We start from the raw sequence: 21,401 nt of genomic DNA, 5'->3' as shown, positions 1-21,401 counted from the left end.
ACAGTGAAGTTTAATGTTACCTCCACTGTACAAGGAAATGGGGGCACAGGTGGCAGGTAAGACACTAGTGTTGGGTGCAGCAACCCATCCCCCCCCCCCACAGGCTAAATGCTGACATGATGAGGTGCAACAGGCCCAGTGCCCAGGAAGGCCCCTTACTTCCCCCTGAGTCTGGACCAGTCCTGCATGAACTGGGGAGGGGGGTCCCAACAGGACCTGAAGACATAAGAAAGTGAGGCCTCAGGGTGGGCTTGGGGGAAGGGAGAAACATTAAAGACTGACCCTGGGATGGGGCAAGGACTATCACGTGCAGGTCCCATATCCTTGGGCTTGTGGTTCCTCCCAGCCCTCTGGCCCCTGCCAGTAAGAAAAATAGGAGTTACTACCTTGGAGGAGCCTGCTCTTCTCATTTCACTGTTTGACAAGCGTCTGTGCCTTGAGAAGATGATGTCATCCCAGAGCAAACTGTAGCAGGTAGAGCCAGGCCAGAGAGATGTGGCCTAGTTATTCATCTATAACTAGGTGTCCCCTAGTTATTCTCTGCCCTGCATGCCCTGCATGGCTGCTGTCCTGCAGTGTGGTATAGTCCACCTCTCTCCTGACCTGTGGTGGGCTCCTGGGGCACTGGGCACAGTCAGGCACTGTCAAGACAGCTACAAAGAAAAAGCACCTCTTTAAGACTTATTTTCCTTTATTTCTATTTCTCTTTGTTTCCTTTGACACAAAGTTTCTCTGTGTAACAGCCCTGGATTTGTAGATTAGGCTGGCTTCAAACTCACAGAGATCTGCCTGCCTCCTGAGTGTGGAGTTTAAAGGCAAGCATCACTATGCCTGGCTATTTTTTCCCCCTTTACATAAGCTAGGATGCTGGGTCCTGGAAGATGTGACCCTGACGGTTATTAGATCCTTCCCTGGCAGTGAGGCCTTTCGGTCCTACAACTTTGGCACTGTCTTCCAGGAAACTGGCTGCTTCGAACTCTCCTTGAGCACCTTGGGAAGCTGATTTCTGACTTCAGTTGCTGGATCCCAAAACACAGCCTGTCTCCTGACACCGTGGTCTCAGCCACTGCTGTTTCAAACAGCTTGTGAAGGATGCTGGGCTTTCTGCCCACCATCAGCACTGGGGAGAGCAACATGACTCTTGGGCATTTTTACCCATAACAGAGTGGGTAGTGACTTTTCTTTACTACCCTGTGCTATGACTGGTTCAAAGTGGATCCTTAATTTGCAGGAAGAGCTGTGCCATAATTGGTGCAGACAACACTTGCCACACTTCCATTCAGAGTCAGCTCATGATCACTTGTGTGTGCCATGCGGAGGATTTCTCCAAAGGGATCTTCCCCAGAGAGGGAACTTGGAAGCTGCGGTTGAAAACAGAGGTTTCATAGGCAAGGCCAGTGGAAGTAAATTGCCAAGGGTTAAGATTGGAGAAAGCAGGGTGAGAAGAGGCAGAGAAAAGTAAGCATTGACAGAGGGTCCCAGCACGCCCAGCTTGAAAGCTATGACAGTTGCCAATACTGAGAGCCAAGAGTCCCAAAGCCCGGGGCTGAGAGCTGTAGTGCCCAGGCTTACAATAGCTGCCCAGTACTAGGGGTTAAAGGCCAGGGCAATGAGAGTCCAGCCTGAGCACCTGGAGCCCGAATTTCTGACCAACAGAGCTTTGGCTCCCAGGATGTGAGCTGCAGTCTCCGGCTCTGCAACTATGGCCCTTGGGCCCGGAGCACCTGTACCTGAGAGTTTCTCTGCTTCTAATTCCCATCTGCGCAGAGTAAAGAATCCAGGCTTAGTGACCAGTAACAGGGATAGACGCTGCATTTCACTGCCCCGAAGTTCTAGCCTCACCCACTAAGCCAGCCTGCGTTGGAGCGCAGGACGCTGCTCGGGGCGGGCCCTAGGCTAAAGGCAGGACTGGGCGTGCCCTGGGCCTAGGCTGCGCAGTGGGAGAAAGCACCGGATGACCGTCGCCTGCCACGCGCCTGGCACAGAATGGGGAGGCGCTCCTGCTACCGGCGGCGGTGGCGGTGGCGCTTGCCGGTGGCAGCAAGTCTGGGTGCTGCGCTCCTCCTCCTGTGCATTGCGCTGCGCGCCCTGCGCCCTGGTGAGTGCATAGCCCTGGGACTAGATTCTGGGGCCACCAGGCACCTGCTGTTGTTTGGGGCTGGCATGTCATGGGTCAGGACGGAAGACAGGCTCCCTCCACTCCCCGCAAGGGTCTTCTTTCCTGCCACTGGAGAGATGACCATTGTCTGGGTCAAATTGTGCTGGTGGTGGTGGGGCTTTCTACCAGTCTGGGGGATGCTGTCTGACGGCTTGGGGGTACAGGACCCAGGACCTGCTAGTATCGGTTTCCACCAGGCATGTGGTCAGTCTCACTCTGAGTGAGTCCATATCCTCCGGAGGACAACTCACTTTACAGACAAAGCTGAGGGCAGAGGTCAGGTGTGGAGGTGCCGCAGGTACCTGGGCAGTGGGTTACATTTGTGACGGTTTGCTCATCTTTTCATCTGTGTGTATGGGGTCTGCTCACTTCCAGACAGGGTCATACCCTAGGGTGGTTGGGGGCATTAGTTGGAAGTGACTCGGGATAAGCAAGGGAATGTTTTAGGATGATACTTATCCATGGAGGGACCCAGTGGGCAGGCTGGTAGATTGGAGGACACTCAGCAAGCTTAACCTGCAGTCAGTCCCCTCCTGGGGTGTCGGCAGTCTCATCATGGAATGGGTGCTGACTCCTTACAGGGCTTTTGGGAGGGTGAACTTGAATGCGACAGCAGGCAGTGCGTGGCCCCCAGCCCTTTCTTCACACTGCCGTAGGGGCTCCTGGGTTGGAGGCCAGGCTTTGGCTAAGGTCCAGGTGCAGAGAAGTGGGGAGGAGGCCCACTCACTCTGCCAACTAACACCTCTCCAGACATAAGCGGCTGTGCCAGCACACCCTCAGAAGCTCCCTGGAGGGAGCCTTCCTCCCCTAAGGACCTGTAGGTGATGGCTAGCCTCCTGGTGTCTAAAGTGCTCCTCAGCACAGTCTGGGTGTGGTCCCAGTGTCTCCTGATGCCACAGTCTCTGTCTACCCTGTCATTCACTGTAGACAAATGTTTACCCAGTCCTGGGCCCTGGTGGCTCAGGTCCCTCAGGGCTCAAACACCGCTGTGGGGTGGGTATGAGAGGATAGATGAGAGCTGAGACCCCAGGGAATGTCTGCGGAGGAGCATGGCGTCTGGGTGGTTGTCAGGGTGTCTTCGTGCCATCTCTTTCAGCCAGCCTTAACCCTGGGCCCTCTCCTCACCCATGGGACATGGAGGGGAGGGGCTGTGAATGTGGGGAGGGAAAAATGTAAGCGTGGTTCGAGAATGGTTAGAGCATAGTTAGCCTCATGATTTCCCCTCTGCATGTTTGCTCAGGTAGGGCTGCCATTTACTCCTGTCACCCCCAGGCTGGCCTTATGCTGTCTGGCCTGGAAAGTCTCCACTAGCCTCTAGCTTCATTCCCCTGCTCTGAGATGGGTCTCTGAGCTTCCTCAGCTGCCATCCCTACCTCCCAGACTCTAGACTCAGTAGTTCTCAACCTGTGGGCTGTGACCATCGGAAAACACAGACATTTGTATTATGATTCATAACAGCAATAAAATTACAGTTCTGAAGTAGCCACAAAAGTAATTTTATGGTTGGGGGCCACCACAAGATGTGGATCTATGTTCAAGGGTCGCAGCAACAGGAAGGTTGGGAACCACTAGATGCTCACACTCCACTGTAGTAGGTTTCCAGCTGCCAACTTTTCAGTCTTGGGCCAGCAAGCGCCAACTCCACCTCATCTCCTGGACTAGCTCTCCGCTCATTTTGGGAGGTGGTGAAATGTGTGCTTATGGTAGGCACTCTTACCAGACAGTGGGAAGGTCTGGTCCTCATGCAGGGGCCAGGATCCCATTGTCCCTGGCCTCAGAGGGACATAGCCTTGTTTTTTTTGCAGTCAAATCTGGGTCAGAAGGGGATCATAGGGAGAGGTTTATAGGTCAGTGGGGGTTCAGGGCCCAGGAGAATCCCAATGCCACATCTTAGCTGAGAGACCAAGATGGGCCCTGTCCCTTCCTGCTTCAGGGAATGAGATGTCACTGTCACCATGTGCTGGGAAAATGGCACACTGAGGGGTTACAGGTTATGCCTGGGTTCCAGCTGTTTCAGGGATCTCACTGGCCTCTTCCCAGTGGGGAGCCCATGCTGGTCACCCTGCCCCAGGATCGTCCACCAACAGAGCCCAGGGTTAGCATGGTGAAGTGAGACCGCATGCCACCCTCCCCCCTGGGGTCCCTGGATGTCGCCACTGTCACCCCAGGGCCCTCCTCCGACCTTTGCTTCCTTGGCCTGGACACAGAGCCTGGGCTTCCCTTGCTGCACACACCTCTAACTACATGTCTGCTGAGCCTGCTGCCACGGAGTCCCTGTTTAGGAGCTGGAGGACTTACAAGTGTCCCACCTCACGGAGTTGCATTTTGACACTAAAACCCAGGTCTGCATATCACCTGCTCTTACACACACCCTGACGGGTGCTTGATCTGCTGACTGGGACAGCAGAGGAGTCTCAGAACCCCTTGGCCTAAGTGCCAGAGTGGTTGGCAAAAGGAGGGGGCGTGGCTGCTGGGAGGGAGCTCACCAGGTCCAGCTGGAGTCCAGAGCTCAGGAGACTCAGTCTTTGGAGAAATGGTCTCTGGCAGGTTGGTCAGCTCAAGTAGGAATGGGGAGGCAAATGTGATCAAGGGAAAACAAACAGCATTCTTAAGCCAAGAATTGTGGGGTCAGGATTTGAGTCCTAGAGCTCAGAGTCAGGAGAGGGGGTACACTGGGCGAGGTGGGACAGCTGCCCAGCCCACCACCCTCCCCACAGGGTCTCTGTGGCAGTTCCATTACTGGTTCTAGGTTCTGTTTGTAGTCCTTTGCTCCTTTGCCATCTTTGCTTGGAATGGTGATTCAGGCTTATTTTTTTCCACTTTACGAAGCAAAGGTATTTGGGATAAACTTTGAAAGAAGCATAGAAGTTGGTCAGATGGAAACCTGAGTGAACTGGTTAGTTTTTTTTTTTTTAAATTAGTGTGTGTGTGTGTTTGTCAACTTGACACAGTTAAGGGTGATTAGGGAAGAGAAATCTCAATTGAGAATATGCCTCCATCAGATTGGCCTATAGGGACCAAATCTGTGGGGGCATTTTCTTGATGAATGATTGATGTGGGAGAGCCCAGGTCACTGTGGGCAGTGCCACTCTGGGCAGGTGGTCCTGGTTGTATAAAAAAAGCAGTCTGAGAAAGGCATGGCCAGCAAGCAGGCAAGCAGTGTCCCTCTAGGGTCTCTGCTTTAGTTCCTTACTCTAGGTTCTGTCAGTGATGCAGTGTGACCTGTGATGAAATAAATGAACGCAACTGAACACAGCAACTGAAAGCAAATTAAAACAGTAATAAGAGTGGGGTTTGAACCCCTGTGGATGTATGGCATTGGAGGAGTAGAGGGCCTGTGGGTGGTTTGCAATGCTGGGCTGAGGCAATGCAGATCCGGTGATGGCTGCGCTGGTAGGGATTCCCTCACAGCAAATGGCTTGTGGAAGTCAGTGAACAGTTTAAATATAACTGGAAAGAGGCAGAATGACCTTTCTCCCTGTGAGGAGCTTGTCTAATGTGTCCCACTCTCCCTTCAGGGTAACCACAAGAAAGAATGTCCCTGACACTGGGTTCCAGAGCTCCCTGAAAGCCTTTTGGGGGTGAGTGGGGCTGAGACTCTGACCCAGCCCCTACTGGTGCTTCTGTTGGTTTGTCTTGCAACAGGACTGTGAGAACTTATTAACCAGGATGTGGCTGTTGCAATGTGCCCTGGGCTTGACTCATCCACCCCCCACTCCTACCCCATCCCCCCAAAGCAACCTGTCCTACCCTGCCTAGGGCATGGGGCTTCCTATTAGAAGTGGGGCCTGAGGACTGGGGTCAGCTTTCTTGGAGTTTTCCTTGGTGCTCCTGTAAGGGTATTGCTGCTGGATTTCACCTTCTGTGACCTTGTGTGTCCTGCCCCTCCCCATCACGGTGGGCACTTCCTCCTTAGACAGCAAAGCAGAGCTTGGGGACCCTGTGGAGCCCTGGGGTGTGCAGGATGAGGAGGAGCCTGGCAAGTGGACACTGGAACCTGAGATGTATCCTGTCTTTGGAACCAGTCAGCTTTGAGGTTTTTTGCCTCTTGACTGTCACTTTCCTCATGTAACAAATGGGAAAGTAACAGTTTCCACCTGACAGGAAGACCCAGGTTAGTTTCACACAGCACGGTTACACAGTGTCCAGTGTCATCTGCCCCAGATCTCAACTGTCCCACCCTTGCGTTGCCATAGGATCCTGGGAAAGGCCTCTGCTGTGTGGTCTATGGGGCCTTCTCTAGATTCTTCCATCTTGCATGGGCACTGAGTCTATCCAGGGCTGGGCATCAAAAAGTTCTGGTAGTCCGAAGATTGGTGTCTTGAGCTGAGGGAAGTGGCCTACCTGGACAGTTCTGCTTGTCCCAGGCCTGTTCTCCATCCCACAGGCCTGCTCTGGTCTCCTTCCAAAGTAGGCTCCCTCCTCTGCACTATGCTCTCCCAGCTGCAGTCCAAGGCTGTCCCCATCTATCTCCTTTTATTGACACTCCAGTCCTTCCTCTGTTCCTGCCCCTTCCCTCCCCTCTCTCGAAAGCAGGGTAGTTGTTAGCTTCCATGCTGCTGCTCAGTTGTTTGGGATTAGGCCCTAACCAGTGGTTCTCAACCTTTCTAATGCTTCGACCCTTTAGTACAGTTCCTCATGTTGTGGTGACCCTCAATCATAGAATTATTTTCGTTGCTACTTTGTAGCAGTAATTTTGCTACTGTTATGAACTGTAATATAAATATCTGATATGCAGATGGCCCTAGGTGAGCCCTGTGAAATGGCTATTTGACCTCCCGAAGGAATGGAGACCCACAGATTGAGAACTGGGTAAGGGGGATGTCTTAGCTCTGCCTGGTTATACACACTGCTGTGTCCTCTCCAGTCTGTTCTGTCTGTCTTGACTGAGAGGAGGGAGTACAGTTGGGAGTAGGTCAAGAAAGGCTGGGGGTGAAGGTGCTGGGGCTCCAGTGTGGCCCTGTTTGGAGCTAGGTCAGTGGTCCTCAGTGGGCTGGTCCATGGACTATACAGGTAACCCTTTCTGACCAAGTGTACACACACACACACACACACACACACACACACACACACACACCCCATCCTTTCTATAGCCAGCCTGATCTTGCCAGGACTAGGGTTCTGGGCTCTCCATTGGCAGGGTGGAGATATGCTAGCCCTGTAATCTGTGACCACAGCTATTCTGGGCCCCTTGGTGCTTGTCCTCCACCCACTGGCCCTTAGAATCTGTTGTGGGACCCACTCTTAGGCAGCTGTGGTCTGGCCAGGAAATAGAAGGCCTTGGGTGAGGAGTGGCTTCTGGAATGATAGGAGTCTCCAAGCAGGGTTGGGGTCAGACTTCTGTGCTATGGTCCCTCCAAGTTCCTCTCCCTACCCTGTCCAAAGACCTGGAGGGAACCACAGCCCTTAGTTGCTTGCTGAGGTTCTAAGAAGACCCCCTGCACTGGGTGGCCTTGAGTGACACATCTAACCTGAAGGAGAGTGGGGACACATTCTCCTCTGGTGTTGAGAGAAATGTCACTCGGGCATGTTGCAGCCCTGATGCCAATGGCTGTATTAGTGATGCCCCCTTCTCCTGGCAGCTCGTTCTCTGATGAAGGTGCTTGCTCTGTCAAAAAGGCAGCAGGATCACAGTAGAGTCTGGAGAAGTTCTGGGTAGAGTCTGGAGAAGTTCAAGGGCTGGGTCCATGGGCGTCCTCAAGACAAGTTTCCTGCGTAAGCCCTGGTCCAAGCGGCCCCACTTATCCTAGGTACACACACACACATGGCCTGGGGTGTGCAGGCAGCCCTGGAGTCTTAGGGACACTGAAGGATGCAAGCTAAAAACACAGACTCCCTGTCCAGTTTTGGAAACAGGTAAAGCTGCATGTATCAGGAATAGCATGCACACTTCATGGCAGGTACAGGCTTCAACATTCACAGGCTTCCGGGGGCTCATACAGCTTGGTGACCTCCCTGACAGCCTGCAGCCTGGCTGCACCACTTCCCAGCCCTTCCTGGATGCTCATGATAGATCCAGACCTAGGGACTGAACAGCCATCAGACTTGTGAGCCCCTCAGGGTCAAAGTCTCTGGCCAGGTGAAGGGTGGGGCATGGGCGGGGCCTGAGACAGGGTGAGTAGAAAGATGGGGATGAGTGCTCTTCCCGACAGGAGGAAGGCTCCTTTCCTCTTGTCCTCTGTACTTGCCATTCGCCAGTGGTGGACTGTAGGTGGACTGTAGGGCACGAGGGTGAGAATGACCCCAACAATACTGCCCTACCAGTGCCTAGCGCCTACCAAACCCCTGCCAGGAATATAAGACACAGGAGGAAAATTGAGTCACATATGTGAATTAAATGTGTTCTAGGTGTGTTGGCCAAACCACACCTTGTCCAAAGCCAGCCATGATCTTTCTCTCTCCTTGTGCCCTCCAGCACTTGAAAACAAATCCCTGGGCTCCAGCTGGTTTGGAGGGGCGAGGAAGAGTCCCTTACAGATGTTGCATGACCTGGATCAGGTAAGTGACTAGGATGCCCTCTCACATCCTGGATAGGAAAACACAGTCTCCTGTGTCCTTGCTGCAACAGGCTCTGTCCAGTACGGGCAATGAGCTTCCTGCCTAGTCTGGAAGGCCACCACAGCAGAGGCGTGTGCTTGTCCTGTGCTATGTATGGCAGACACAGAGAAGTAAAACAGTCCCATGTCTGTCTCAGGAGACCAGTGAACAGATGGTCATTAAGCTATGTCTGTCCCAGGGGACCAGCAAACAGATGGTTGTTAACCTCTGTATGTCCCAGGAGTTCAAGTAGATGGTCATTAAGTTCCCAAGTTTTAGTATGTGGCACAGCAAGGGAATGTTTGAAGGACTCCCTCCCCTTTTCTAAGCAGATGGAGCAAGCGGCCCTCCTGGGACTGCACACGGCCTCAGATATGCTCACATACACCCTACAGTACAAGCACTCGTTGGCTTAGCATGGTGTTAGCTCCCAAAGGACCCAGCCTGATTAAGTACTAAGTCAAAACACTCCTAGCATCTGGGCCCTTGATGCTCAGCTACTTGGCCATACAGCACACTGCAGATATAGTGGTTCTCTTAGTGATGGTGTGAATCAGCTGGGCAGACTCACTGTCCCCACCTCCTACAGGGAGAGAGCTATACAAAGGGTCACCCCAGCCCAAGGAAAAGTTTATGTTCAAAACTGGCAGTGGCTCCTTCTGAATGTCAGAGACATGAAGTCAAACAGAACAAGACAAAAAACCAGCCTAATAGCATACAAGTAGGACTGACTGAATACCACTAGGATATTCCACCTTGGCTCATAGCCAAAGAAACACGCAAGTAGTGTGTATTGAGCACCTACTGTATGCAAGCCATTCTCTTGTGCTGAGATTTTTGTGTCACTCAGCTGGACTGAGTTCCAGCCCTCACAGAGCAGACAGCAAAGTCAGGTAGGGAATAGCCTGACCAGCAATTACAATGACATGATATGGAGCTGTGCTCTGAGGGAGCAGTGGGGATTACAAGGAACTTTCCAAGGGGATTCTGGTGGCGATTGGGAGAGGCTGCTCCCCGAGAAAGGGGATCGCACTGTGATCTGAAGAGGAAAAGCAAAAACCACAGAGAACAGCTAGGCCAACAGCCTGGTAGCAAGGAGGGCAGAGAGGTTTTCTGTGGTGAGCTTGGAAGGCAGGCAACATGCCACAGGGTCCAGACTGTGGCAAGGACAATGGGGAACCCTGGAGGATTTTAAGCAGGAGCAGCAGGGTTGGAAGATTCCCTTGGACTGCTGTGTGGGTGTGTCTTCTGAACCTAGCCACACCCTGGGGTTGCAGATAAGGAAGTCTTGGTTCAAAGAGGATGTCTGCCTTACCCCTGGCTACACACTGAGCAGTGGGGAGGGCAGGCTCTCAGGAGGTTCCTAATTCCACTACTATGCAGCCTTCAGAGGGGCGGATGGGTCCTCACAGTTCCAGGATCCAGGACTGTTGTAGTCAAATCCTTCGAGGCCATATGCCTTGCTGCTAGAGACATGGCAGCAACAGACATGCCAGGGGACAAGGACTGATCCTATGCTATGCTCTCACCTACAAACCATAAATCTACCATTGTGTCTGTTTACAGACGGGAAAACTGAAGTAAGGGGCTGATGAGCCCGCAGAGCTCATAAAGACCACAATCAGCTGGGCAGCCGGGAAGCTCACTGGGAGCGACAAGGGCTGTTGTGCAGGATGAGGCACCAGCTGTGGAATCCCAGCAGCCCTAAGTTAAAGAGCCAGTCTTAAAATATTAGAAAGTCAGTGAGTCATAAATGAATATGTAGATTTTTGGAAGATGCTAACCAAATACACATTACTCTTTTCTCAAATTTTGGGGAATCTTTGAAACCCCTGGGAATCTTTTGCCTTTATTATAATACGTATAAGCAATAAATTCACCAAAAGGATATAAGAGAGAGTAGTGGAAAGTGAATTTGAGCCAAGTACATGATAAACATGTATGAAAATATTACCATGAAATTCACATTTATGCAGTGAATATGTTAATAATAAAATAATGTTTAAAATAAAAAAAAAAGAGCCAGTCTCCCCACAAAATGCCATGACCTCAGGCACCTCACTTCTCCCAAGCCTGGGTTTTGTCATCTGCTGAGACAGTGTTGACTGTCTTCGGGCTCATGAGTCTGTAAACAGCAGCAGTGTTGACACAGAGGCCAGCGGCCCCATGGGACAACAGTGACATGTTGCCCTCTGTCACCCTCTGAGTGTTACTCCTGCTACAGATTTGCAGCCTCATGACTCCAAGATGACTGCCATCCTTACTGAAGAGGATCTCAGGAGGGGTGGGTGGACCCCCCCCATTCCCTCTTGCTCTGTATCCTAAGGAGAAGCCTTTCCCAGGAGTAGCTGGCCAACTTCCCCACATCTCTTTGCTCAGAGCCAGGCCACATGCCCATCCTAGACTCATCCCTTTTGTGACAGTGTGGGGCTGCATGGCTGGTTCTTCGGAGGGTAGGCATCTTCTGACAGCTGATGAAGAGGGAGGTGAGTTGAGTAGTAGATGGCTGGCATTCCTCCACAAGCATGTGCTGGACTGTGAGGAGGTTAAGGTCAGCCTGGCCTGTGAGGTTTCCAAGGCCACTCCTGATGGCAAGAACAGGGTCTTCTTAGAGCCCATAGACTCCATGGCCACGGCTGAACTTGGTGACATGGTGATAAAGAACTGAAAGTTCAGTGCAGCACATGTCTCCTCAGCCAGGCCCTGGTCCTCCCAGGCAGGGCCTGGTCCTGTGTGAGCTTCCAGACAAGTTCTTGGCATATGAATTTTAACTTTTCCAAATGTCACTGTCTGTGTCTCTGCTTGTTCATCTCTCTGCCTTTAGCTTTCCTTTGTAACTAACTCATGCAGAATGGTGACATAGGACACCCCACATTACATCACCAACTCCCTCCCTCCTTCTCTAAAGCCTCCATCCCTAAAGCCTCCCTCCATCTCTAAAGCCTGTGGACGCTGGGGCTCTGTCATCACTTAAAGTAAAAGAATAGGTGCCCCTCCACCCATCCTTTCTGAAACACTTTTCTTTCCTCCCTCATAAAACACAAGGTCAAGCCACTTAATGAATCCTGGACCTCTGCAGAATATTTTTGAAGACCTCAGAAACCTGCGTGCATGTGGACACACAGACACATACACACTCCCATGCCACCAGTATCCATGATCTCATGATGGGGCTGGAGCTCCAACATTTCTGCTTCTGTTATATACCGCCTCAGAGCCTGAAATATCCCAAGGGCCTTTAACTTTCTAAGAAAGAGCGCAACATAAATTCACTCTTCCGAAGTGGCTGATTCAGTGGTTTTAATATCTTACAAGTTTGTGTGACCTCCCACTATCTAAAACACTTGCATTATCCCAAGGGAGACTATGCCTATATTAGTGGCCATTCCTCTTCCTTCTCTTCTAGCTCCTGACAACAACTAATCCTGTCTGTAGATTACCTGTTTTGATCATTCCACACAAAAGCAACCATACAACTATGTCTTTAGTCCCAGAACTTGGGAGGCAGAGACAGAAGGATCTCTGTGAGTTCAAGGCTGGCTTGGTCTACATCTCCAGCTCACCTCCAGGACAGTCATGGCTACCCTGTGTCAGAAAAAAAAAGGGGGGGATCATACGATAGTTGGCCTTTTATGTCTGGCTTCCTTCACCCAACATAATTCTTTCAAAGTTCATCTGTGTTGCAGTATTTATCACACTCTCCTTCCATTTAATGCCTGAATAATACTCTGTTATGGATATCCCATATACTATTTATCCATCTGTCAAATGGTGGATTTTGAAGTTTTTTTCCTATAGGAATAATGAACATTCATGTACACGTTTCTGTGTGCCCATGTTCTTAGTTGTTTATAGTCACCCCTTGGCAATAGTCATTCAGTAACTTGTAGGATAATGGGCTTTAATGTGTGTGGTGGTTAAATAAACTTGCTGATTCTGTATTAATAAACGGACACATTTCTTTGGACCTTGATTTACTTTTTTCCCCAGCAAAGCTTTCATTTTGTGTGTATGGGTATTTTGCCTGCACATGCTAGTTGTGGGCCACGTGTATTCGGTGCCCAAAGAGGCCAGAAGAGGGCATCAGATCTTCTGGAACTGGAATTACAAATATGAACAAGCCACACAGTACCCAGCACACCAGGTTCCTCCCATCCTTCTCCCTCAGCAGTTAGACTTCATTACTTCCAATTCCAAGACATATTCTGACTCCAGACGACCATTCAGAGGCTGCTGCCACATCTGGGGTTCCAGTTTCCAGTGCGTGTGTGTGGGGAATCCCTTGCCCGAGACCCTGGTCAGATAGCATCTGCGCAATCTCAGGTTCTGGAACCCACTGCACTCTGAGATGCGGCCCTGACAGCCCCGCCCCTTGTCACCTGCAGGCTCCACGTTCTGCGATGGCTGAGGTGCACCACCAGCGGCGAGAGCAGTTACGCCGGGCCTGCAGCCGCCACACACGACGACGACAACGCCTGCTGCAGCCGGAGGACCTGCGGCACGTGCTGGTTGACGATGCGCACCGGCTGCTGTACTGCTACGTGCCCAAGGTGGCCTGCACCAACTGGAAGCGCGTGCTGCTGGCGCTGCGCGGCCGTGGGGAGCCGGGCGCGATTCCTGCACACGAGGCGCATGCGCCTGGCCTGCTGCCTTCCCTGGCCGACTTTGCGCCATCTGAGGTCAACCAGCGGCTGCGCGACTACCTGGCCTTTCTTTTTGTGCGCGAGCCCTTCGAGCGCCTGGCCTCGGCCTACCACAACAAGCTGGTGCAGCCGCACAGTGCGGCCTTCCAGCGGCGCTATGGCACGCGCATTGTGCGCCGCCTTCGACCACACGCGCAGCCCGATGCGCTGGCCCGCGGCCACGACGTGCGCTTCGCCGAGTTCCTGGCCTACCTGCTCGACCCACGCACGCGCCGGCACGAGCCTTTCAACGAACACTGGGAGCGTGCGCATGCGCTTTGCCACCCGTGCCTAGTGCGCTATGACGTGTTGGGCAAGTTCGAGACGCTAGCGGAGGATGCAGCCTTCTTGCTGGACCTGGTGGGCGAGCCTGGCCTGCGCTTCCCTGCTCCGCCGCGGAGGAAGAAGAAGGATCCCACGCATGATCAGGCTCGGCGCCTTTTCCAGGACATTAGCCCCTTCTATCAGCGCCGCCTTTATGACCTCTATAAGATGGACTTTCTGCTCTTCAACTACTCCGCCCCCTCCTACCTGCGGCTGCGGTAGGGGCGGTAGGTGCGATAGGGCTTGTGGCTGCTGTGACCAGGAGGTCTGCAGTGAACCTGTTAGTGTGGATTGGAGACCCATTGGGTTACCATACCCAGTGGGCCTGACCAAGAGCCTGTACACAGGCTGCGCTCGTACTGGCTGGGTCGGGTACAGCTTGCCTCAGGGGCCCACACACTTGGCCGCTTCTGCCTTTGGTTTGTTTCTTTCTCCTGCTGCAGATGGCAGGCTTCTCCTTGGACCCCAGGTTTTTGTTGTTATTGTTGGGTTTTTTGGTTTGGTTTGGTTGTGAAAGGCCATTTCTCAGTCATGTCTGTGCAGAGCTTGTCCATGGTTGTTACAAGACAGAATGCCAGGGTTTGATACAGTGGTGTGAGGTCTAGCCTGGCGCCTACCTTTCTTCCTTCAGGCTGTCAAGGGCAGATGGAGGCAGAGAGAAGCTATGCAGGCTCAGCTCTGGCGGAGTATGGCCATCCCTGTCAGCAGGCACTGCTTAGGTGTCAATATGAGCTGCCTGCAATCCCAGCAGTCACAGGATGGTAGAGCAGTACCACTCCACCTCACCCTTGCCTGGTTGGCTTACCTTTGATCTCAGTTTTGCAAGAGGCTGGGTCTTCCTGTGTCAACAGAGGTCAGGATGCAACATAGCAGTTTTTCCAGCACCCTGAGGAGCTGGGCCAGTCATGTTTTTGTTTTTAATAAATATGTTTTGTTACATTTTCACTTTGGCCCATTTTCCTTGGACCATTTACGGGGCAGATCTTGGGCAATTCCATGTGTCTCTGAACCTCAGTTTCCTCTGCTGCTATGTGGCACAAGAATGAAAGGTCAGATCAGAGCAAAGTGGTCATGGAACCTAGGTCACCTCCACAACAGCCTGGGGTGGTGGGGATGATGGCGGTAAGAGGGTGGCTGGAGTTCCAGAGGCCAGCTAAGAAGAACCAACAGGGAGCAGAAATGGTGGAGAGGAGACAAGGGATGGTAGAGGGGGCCGAGAACTGTACCTGAAGAAAATGTCTGTAAAGATGGGGGTGGGGCGGGGGGAGGGACACTTACTGTAGGAGCAGAGGATCCTGACACCCAACACCTGTCCAGAAGCTGTGACAGTTGCAGACATTGCCTGCTGTCTGCTGTTCAACTGTTGCCAGAAGCTGAGGGTTACAGCTGCCTAGCTGCCGGGCTTCTGGTTACAGTCCCAGGAAACCATTCCCCAGCCTGAGCACCTGGAGCCCTGGAGTCTCTGGATTCGATGTCCTGGAGCAACAGCCCTGGCTCTCTGGGTTTGAGTTGCAGCCTTTGGCTGTGCCAGTGCAGCTTCTGGGCCTCAGGCACTCAAGGGTTGGGATTGTCAGCATTGGAGAGTTTGATCTACTCGGATTTCTATGTAAAGAAGGACGTCAGGCAGCTGACTGACAGAGCAGCAATGGCAGACTGTGTCTGTGGGGAGCAGAGAGGCCCTGGCTTCTTCCTGCTCAGTCACATTCACCCTGCTAGGGCTGCGTTCCCCCTCACAGGAGCCCGCCTAAGGCCTTCAGGGCACTGTGAGCAGCCACAGGACTGTGTGGCTCTGGACCAGGGAAGGAGCTGCCAAAGCCACCGCTGCTGCTGCTGTTTGAATTCTTGCCCCAGACTGCCCTTCTTTCCACTGGAGGAATGGACAGTCCCTGGAGTTTTCCCCAGCAACCGGAAACCGTAGCTTCATCCTTCTAGGCAAACTGTGGAGTGAGATGATGGGGGCTGTGGTCACCCACCCTCTCTGCTAGGCATATATCCTGGCTTTCGTCCTGTTAGGGTTTGCCGTGTGCTCAGCAGCCACCCCCTCAGTCCTTACTCATGCTGATGGCCGTTACACGTACATGCCTTCGGATGAGGCACCGACTGACTACTGTGCTCCCTCTAGACGTACCCTCACATGCCAGCGTGTCCCCTCACAGGCAACACACATAGACTCCTGCACACACACATTTTTAATAGAGATAAGACAGCTTGTCAGATACTTCTAGGCTTAAAAAAAAATACTGCTATGCTCTGTAGATTATTCCAGGTCAGTCCATAGTTGCTTCCTTCTTTTGATGGCTGCCTGAGATTGTGGGCGTGGCCGTGAGCATTAGCAGTGCATCCTAGCGGGTGTTTGGTTGGCTTGCCACTCTTGCTATTTCCAACTACTAGAATGACTGCACCCTTATTACCCCATACCTTGATTTACATGTGCATGTGTTTGGATAATGTTCTAAAAGTATCATTTGCTGTTTTTAATCTTTACTGCAAGAGAAACTAGAGGCAAACTGACCAGTCCAAGCAGAAATGGGATTTGAACCTGCAAAGTTTATTGGTGCTGTATGGTCTTTGCGTGTGCAGGATGACCTACTCCTGTTTTTTTGGTGGCCTGCAAGGCTGCTCTCTTTACAAATGTCCTGAGGCAGCTGTCTGGAGCAGAGAGGTGGCTGAGAAAGCAGCCATGGAAACTTAGCGTTCTAGGAAACGTGCCCAGATGGCTGTAATTCCCTACAGGTGAGGAACTGGTTATCAGCGTACTGTGGGGGAGGCTGCTTGGGCTGGTTATCAGGGGACTGTGGGGGAGGCTGCTTGTGAAGGTCTTGTTTGGGGAAACGGAGGCTCACTAATTTATGTTCCCAGCTGTTACGCCGCGGTGGAGGCCGGGATGGCGGGGAGAAGGTGAATGGCCATGTAAAGTCCGGAGAAACGGCCCTAGAGAAGTCACACAGAACCACACCTGACCCAGGGAACCCTGCAGGTTGCAACCAGCCAGGGTAGGGAAGGCTCTTGACAGTTCTGTCTCCAGCCAGGCCTGTCCCAGCCCCATAGGCAACCTCTGTAGCCAATGGCTGCCATGGAGATGCAGGAAGTGGCTCACACACCCCTCCAGCCACCTGCTCTTCCAGCCTTGGAAATCCAAGCTGGATGCAGCAGATTCCCAACACTTCTTGGGCCTCCACTGGCTGAGCTCAGGGTGTACCTTAGTCCTACCCGTCCACTAGGCTAGTTGTGTCGGTTGGTAGGGTCAGCTAAGTCACACTAATTTTTCTTCTGTGGTTACCACTCACCTGAGACTACCTCCTAGCTCCCCACCAAAAACTGTCCTCAACCTGAGGCAGGCCTCTCCCACCTGAGCCTGGCTCCTCTTAACTCCTGGCCTGAGGCGCCTTCACAAATTCACTAGGTGGGTCCTTGTTCTCTACCCGCTATGGCACCTGCAAGGGCAGTCCCCTACCCTGGGCTTCTCCTTCAAGGTCCCTTTTACCCTTTCCTCTTTTACTCTGTGCCCTGGACCCTACAACTGGCCTGCTTGACTGGATTACCAGCAAGAAGCAGGCAAAGATTCAGAGCCAGCAGATTTTTTGAGGCTGGAGGGAGATTCTCCTCCCGCTTGCACCCTGCGCAGCTGTTCTCATTTGGTAGGCTGCCCAGCCCCCACATTCTGTTCTTAACTCCTGAGCCCTGGCTGCTTTTCCAGCTGGGGGAATGGGCTAATTTCCCACAGTGGCTAGCCTCAATACTGCCCAGGGATTTCTCTTGGGAGAGCCTCACTGTGACCCATAGCATCAGGTGCTCCCCAAAACATCTGTCACTGTGTGGGCGTCTCCTTGTCTCTCCGTACTTCCTGCCCAGGGACTGGACTATAGTATCCTTAACCTTTGCCCTGGAAGCTTGACCACTCCCTACCAAGTCTTGGCCCAGATGTGGTCCAGAGTATGTGGGATCAGCCCCAACACCCTCCCTGGCTCTAACATGGCCAGACTGGACTTACGGAGCCTATCGTGGATCTAAGCTGCTTCCATTTTGCCCAAATGGAGACATAGGTCCAGAGACATAGCAGCTTTTTGACCACAGCCTTAGCAGCAAATTTGCCATGGTTTCAGTTAAGAGGTTTTTGCTTTAGATACCAGAGAATTCTTGCTCAGGGAAGGGGCATAAGGTCTGTGGCAGAGGCCAGGGCTAGGCTTGTGTGTGTATGCACAATGCATGTGTGTGTGCATTTTTATTCACAAACATCTCTTTGGATGTACTGTGGAACAGATGTACATCCTGGGGATTAGCCAGAACTGACACACGTGCACTGAACAATAACTATGGACTCTGAGAGAGGCATTGAAGTGGGGCTGAGGTGCCACCTGGCCTCCAAAGGCCCTCAGGATGGAGCAGCTTGTTTACCATGCCTGTGTACAGGCAGCGCCATGGCCTGGTAGAATCCCTTGCTCCCTGTGCCTCTGGGATAAAGCACCGTAGTCATGTGTATGCTGACTGTGAGAGGACCTGCCTGAAGGTGGCTGAGGTTTCTTTGTATAGGGCGGGCGATGTCAACAAGGCGTGTGGTCGTGGAAGGCAGCCAAGTTCAGGAACTTACCCTGGGATGGGGATGGACCGTGTTGGCAACAGCTTCTTCTGTAAGGGCAGCTGGTCCTTTAGTGAGTTTCTCTTGACCTTCCAAGACAGTGGGGGCACGGTGGTGGGCTCCGTTAACCAACATAACCTAGAAGGGCCTTTGAGTTAAGAACCTGTAACTGTCAGCCACCCACAGGAATTCACACCTGGACTTTTCTGTGTGTCTGGCCCCATACTCAGTGCTTTAGAGAAATTTAGCTTTGCCTTTTCTGGACTGGAACAGCAGGTAAAGAAGGGAGAGCCACATTCTTGGTCACAGCACAGGGTTCTTTAAGAGCTCCATGGACTTCTGTCTGCTCTTAACTCCAGCTCCTCTGTGTTCTGGGAACCTGGGTGCAAGATGGGGCTTACAAGAGGGCTGAGTATCTTGTACCTGTAAGGAAACCTCTTGGCAAATCTCATCTTGAGCTTGGCAGTGTATTTCTTAGAACAGCAGGTCTTCTTGGAGCCTTTCAAATCCATCACTGAGGGAGTCAGGCTGTGTCCCTCTCAGCCATGACTAGGAAACAAGAAGAAGCTGTAAGAACAGAGGCAAGTCTGGGAAGTCCTGAGTGGCCTCTGTGGGCTTGTTTAACTTTCCTCAATGAGAGAGAATATTGTCATTGGCCCATTTTTCATGGAGAAGGAAGGCGTTCCAGCAAGTGTTTATATCTGCACGACAGAATAGTTTAGGGACACTGGGCTTCCAGAGTAGCTCAGACAGTCTGGAAGGACCAAGGAGGTGCTAGGAACCCCTTCTGGTAGCCTGCCTTCCATTTTCAGGATGGCCCTGTCAGCTCTCTTAATTGCAGCTGCTGCCTCCCTCTGGTGCAGGGGCCACTGCAGTGTCCAGGGAATCTTTTGACTCCACGACTCCCATTCCACTGTCTCTATTGCCATGTTGCAGCAGTAACTGTAACTTCACTAACGGGTATGGGGCTGTTCTTCATGGCCACCCAGCTGCTGGAGCTCACCAGGTAGCCTGTCCTAAATCTCAGACATGATGATTAGGGCTTGGATCACGAAGCCACAGAACTGTTTCTGCCTAGGAAGCTGAAAATGGGGAAGTTGCTGTGGCCCCACAGCTGGGCCCTGCTGAAGCCTTGGTCAGATGGCAGGCCCAGGTCAAGGGTGTTCTGGCAGCAAAGAAACCAGCCAAGATGCACACTGGTGTACAGGCCTAAGTGATACCAGAGGAGTTACTGCTGGTCATGTTTTTGGGTGCCAGGCCCAAAAACATGGAAGCCATAACCCCATGGCTCTGGGTCAGCAGAGGCCACAAGCCCAGTCAGAAGCCTCTGAGGTCACAATCAGTGATAGGTCAATTGCTGACATCTCTCACAGCATCTGAGGGCAGGCATACCAGCACAGCACAAGAGATCTATATAGGGCACCTCACCTTGCTAAGGAGAGAGAATTGAAACACACTGAGGAGGAGCATGACAGTGAGATGTGTTGAGAGGTCTGGAGAAATGCCCAGTGCTGTCAGGAGATAACCAAGAGTCTGGAAAGCCACGTGGGCTCTTTCGAGTGGCCCAGGCAGGGTTGTGCAGGAGCTTGAATTCCTAGAAAGCTGCGCAAATCCTTAAGCTTAGATTTAAGTGTTGTGCCTTCTTTCCTCCGGGTTAGAAAATTCTCCCTGCTTCTTAGAGAAGTGGATTGAAGTTAACAGCAGGAAAGCCAGGTGAGGGCACTGAGAGTTTAAACAAAAGATGCTGGTTCTCCACTGGGACCACCTTAGAATGGCTGTACAACAAAAGACTGTACTCAAAGTGGGGAGAGCCAGATGAGAACACATTTCTTACAGTTTAGTATTTCAGACTCTCCCCCAAGGCTCACGTGATGCAGCTGGTGGATAATTGAGAGGTGAATAGATCATAAAAGCTCTAAAGTAATTGAACCCACTGATGAATTCATGATTTGATGGTAGGTACCATTAGGGATAGTAGAGACAGAAGATGGGCCTTATTGGAAGAAATAGTCACTCACAGTGGGCATTCGTGCTGGATGGTTCACAGCAGTAGTAACCTTAAAAGAGAAATTGGTACCAGGAGGTGTGTATTGGTGTGAGAGACCTGACCATGTCTTTTAGAGAGGACCGTGAAAGGACTTTGGGAACCTTGGACTAGAAAACCATTGAGTATTGAGATCTCCGTGAACTGTTCCATAGAACTTGGAAGATAAGAATGTTGAGAACAGTGCAGATGATGGACTTCTGGCTTGTGAAGTTTTACAGGGAAGCAGTGACTCTACCAGATGACCTGTGTGAAGAATCTGATGAACAAGAGAATGGTACCATTGAAGTGAAACCATTGAGGTGAAACTGGGACAACTGAGAAATTAGCAACCACGAAGAAGAAACAAGTACCACTGAGGTGAGATCTTCTGGCAGTCGGCACACGGAAGCTATGTTTCAGAGGCCGCCAAGCTGTACCTTGTGCTGGCAGCTGAACTTGGTAGTGTTAGAGTCACCCATGTTGTACCGGTTTTGAAGTCATGGTGGGGTCATAGAGAGCAGTTGAGAATTTGCGTCATGAAGAGAGCCTAGGACAGGCTATTGGTGAAAGTGCAGCCCAGTTAGCTCAGTTGCAGGAAAAGACCCCAGCCTTTGGAGACACCAGTGCTATAGGATCACAGCCAAGAACAGCAGCTGTGGGCTTAGATCGTTCACCAAACCCATCTTAGGGTTCTTAAATGCTTCTACCACACTTCCATCCACTGACCAGAGGTAGGGGAGAAAAGAGGGTTATTAAGAAAAAGTGGCTGTAGACCTTTTTAGAAGTAGTTCCTTGGAATGAGTCCAATCTTTTGTTATCTGGATAGCAGCAGTCCAGTCCAAAGGCCAACACCAAGCAGCAACATGAATCAGCACAATTCAAAACATCAAGACCAGTCAGTGAAAGCTGAAGGACTCAGTTGGATTGCCCTGAGAAGTTCTCTGGAACATTTCTCTTTACAAAGCCAAATGTCAAAGCATGAAGATCAGTGCAGTGATGTTGATCCAAAAGAGATGTCTCACTGTCCGTGGGCTTCTATATATCTCTTGTTCTCAGAGTCCACCCATGGATGTTCTCAGCTGGCCAGTCATGCCCCTC

At 51.8% G+C, this 21,401-nt stretch overlaps 2 protein-coding genes across 2 annotated transcripts; one reads left to right on the top strand and one right to left on the bottom strand.

Moving 5' to 3' along the window:
• Positions 1-1,957: 1,957 nt before the first annotated feature.
• Chst13 (carbohydrate sulfotransferase 13) lies at positions 1,958-14,646 on the top strand. The gene is made up of 3 exons (XM_055617515.1): positions 1,958-2,098; positions 8,574-8,656; positions 13,081-14,646. Exons 1-3 carry the CDS (start codon positions 1,987-1,989, stop codon positions 13,921-13,923), a joined length of 1,038 nt encoding a protein of 345 aa, XP_055473490.1. The 5' UTR covers positions 1,958-1,986; the 3' UTR covers positions 13,924-14,646.
• A 351-nt stretch (positions 14,647-14,997) lies between these two features.
• On the bottom strand, positions 14,998-18,789 carry CUNH3orf22 (chromosome unknown C3orf22 homolog). The gene is made up of 4 exons (XM_055617523.1): positions 18,701-18,789; positions 18,290-18,415; positions 18,097-18,152; positions 14,998-16,888 (listed from the first exon to the last, which is right to left on the bottom strand). The coding sequence occupies exons 1-4, from the start codon at positions 18,787-18,789 to the stop codon at positions 16,398-16,400; spliced, it is 762 nt and encodes a 253-aa protein (XP_055473498.1). The 3' UTR covers positions 14,998-16,397.
• Positions 18,790-21,401: the final 2,612 nt, after the last annotated feature.

This window comes from Psammomys obesus, unplaced genomic scaffold, assembly GCF_907164565.1.
Source record: "Psammomys obesus unplaced genomic scaffold, mPsaObe1.curated_primary_1811, whole genome shotgun sequence".
Taxonomy (NCBI): Eukaryota; Metazoa; Chordata; class Mammalia; order Rodentia; family Muridae; genus Psammomys; species Psammomys obesus.
This window is presented reverse-complemented; position numbering and strand designations above follow the sequence as displayed.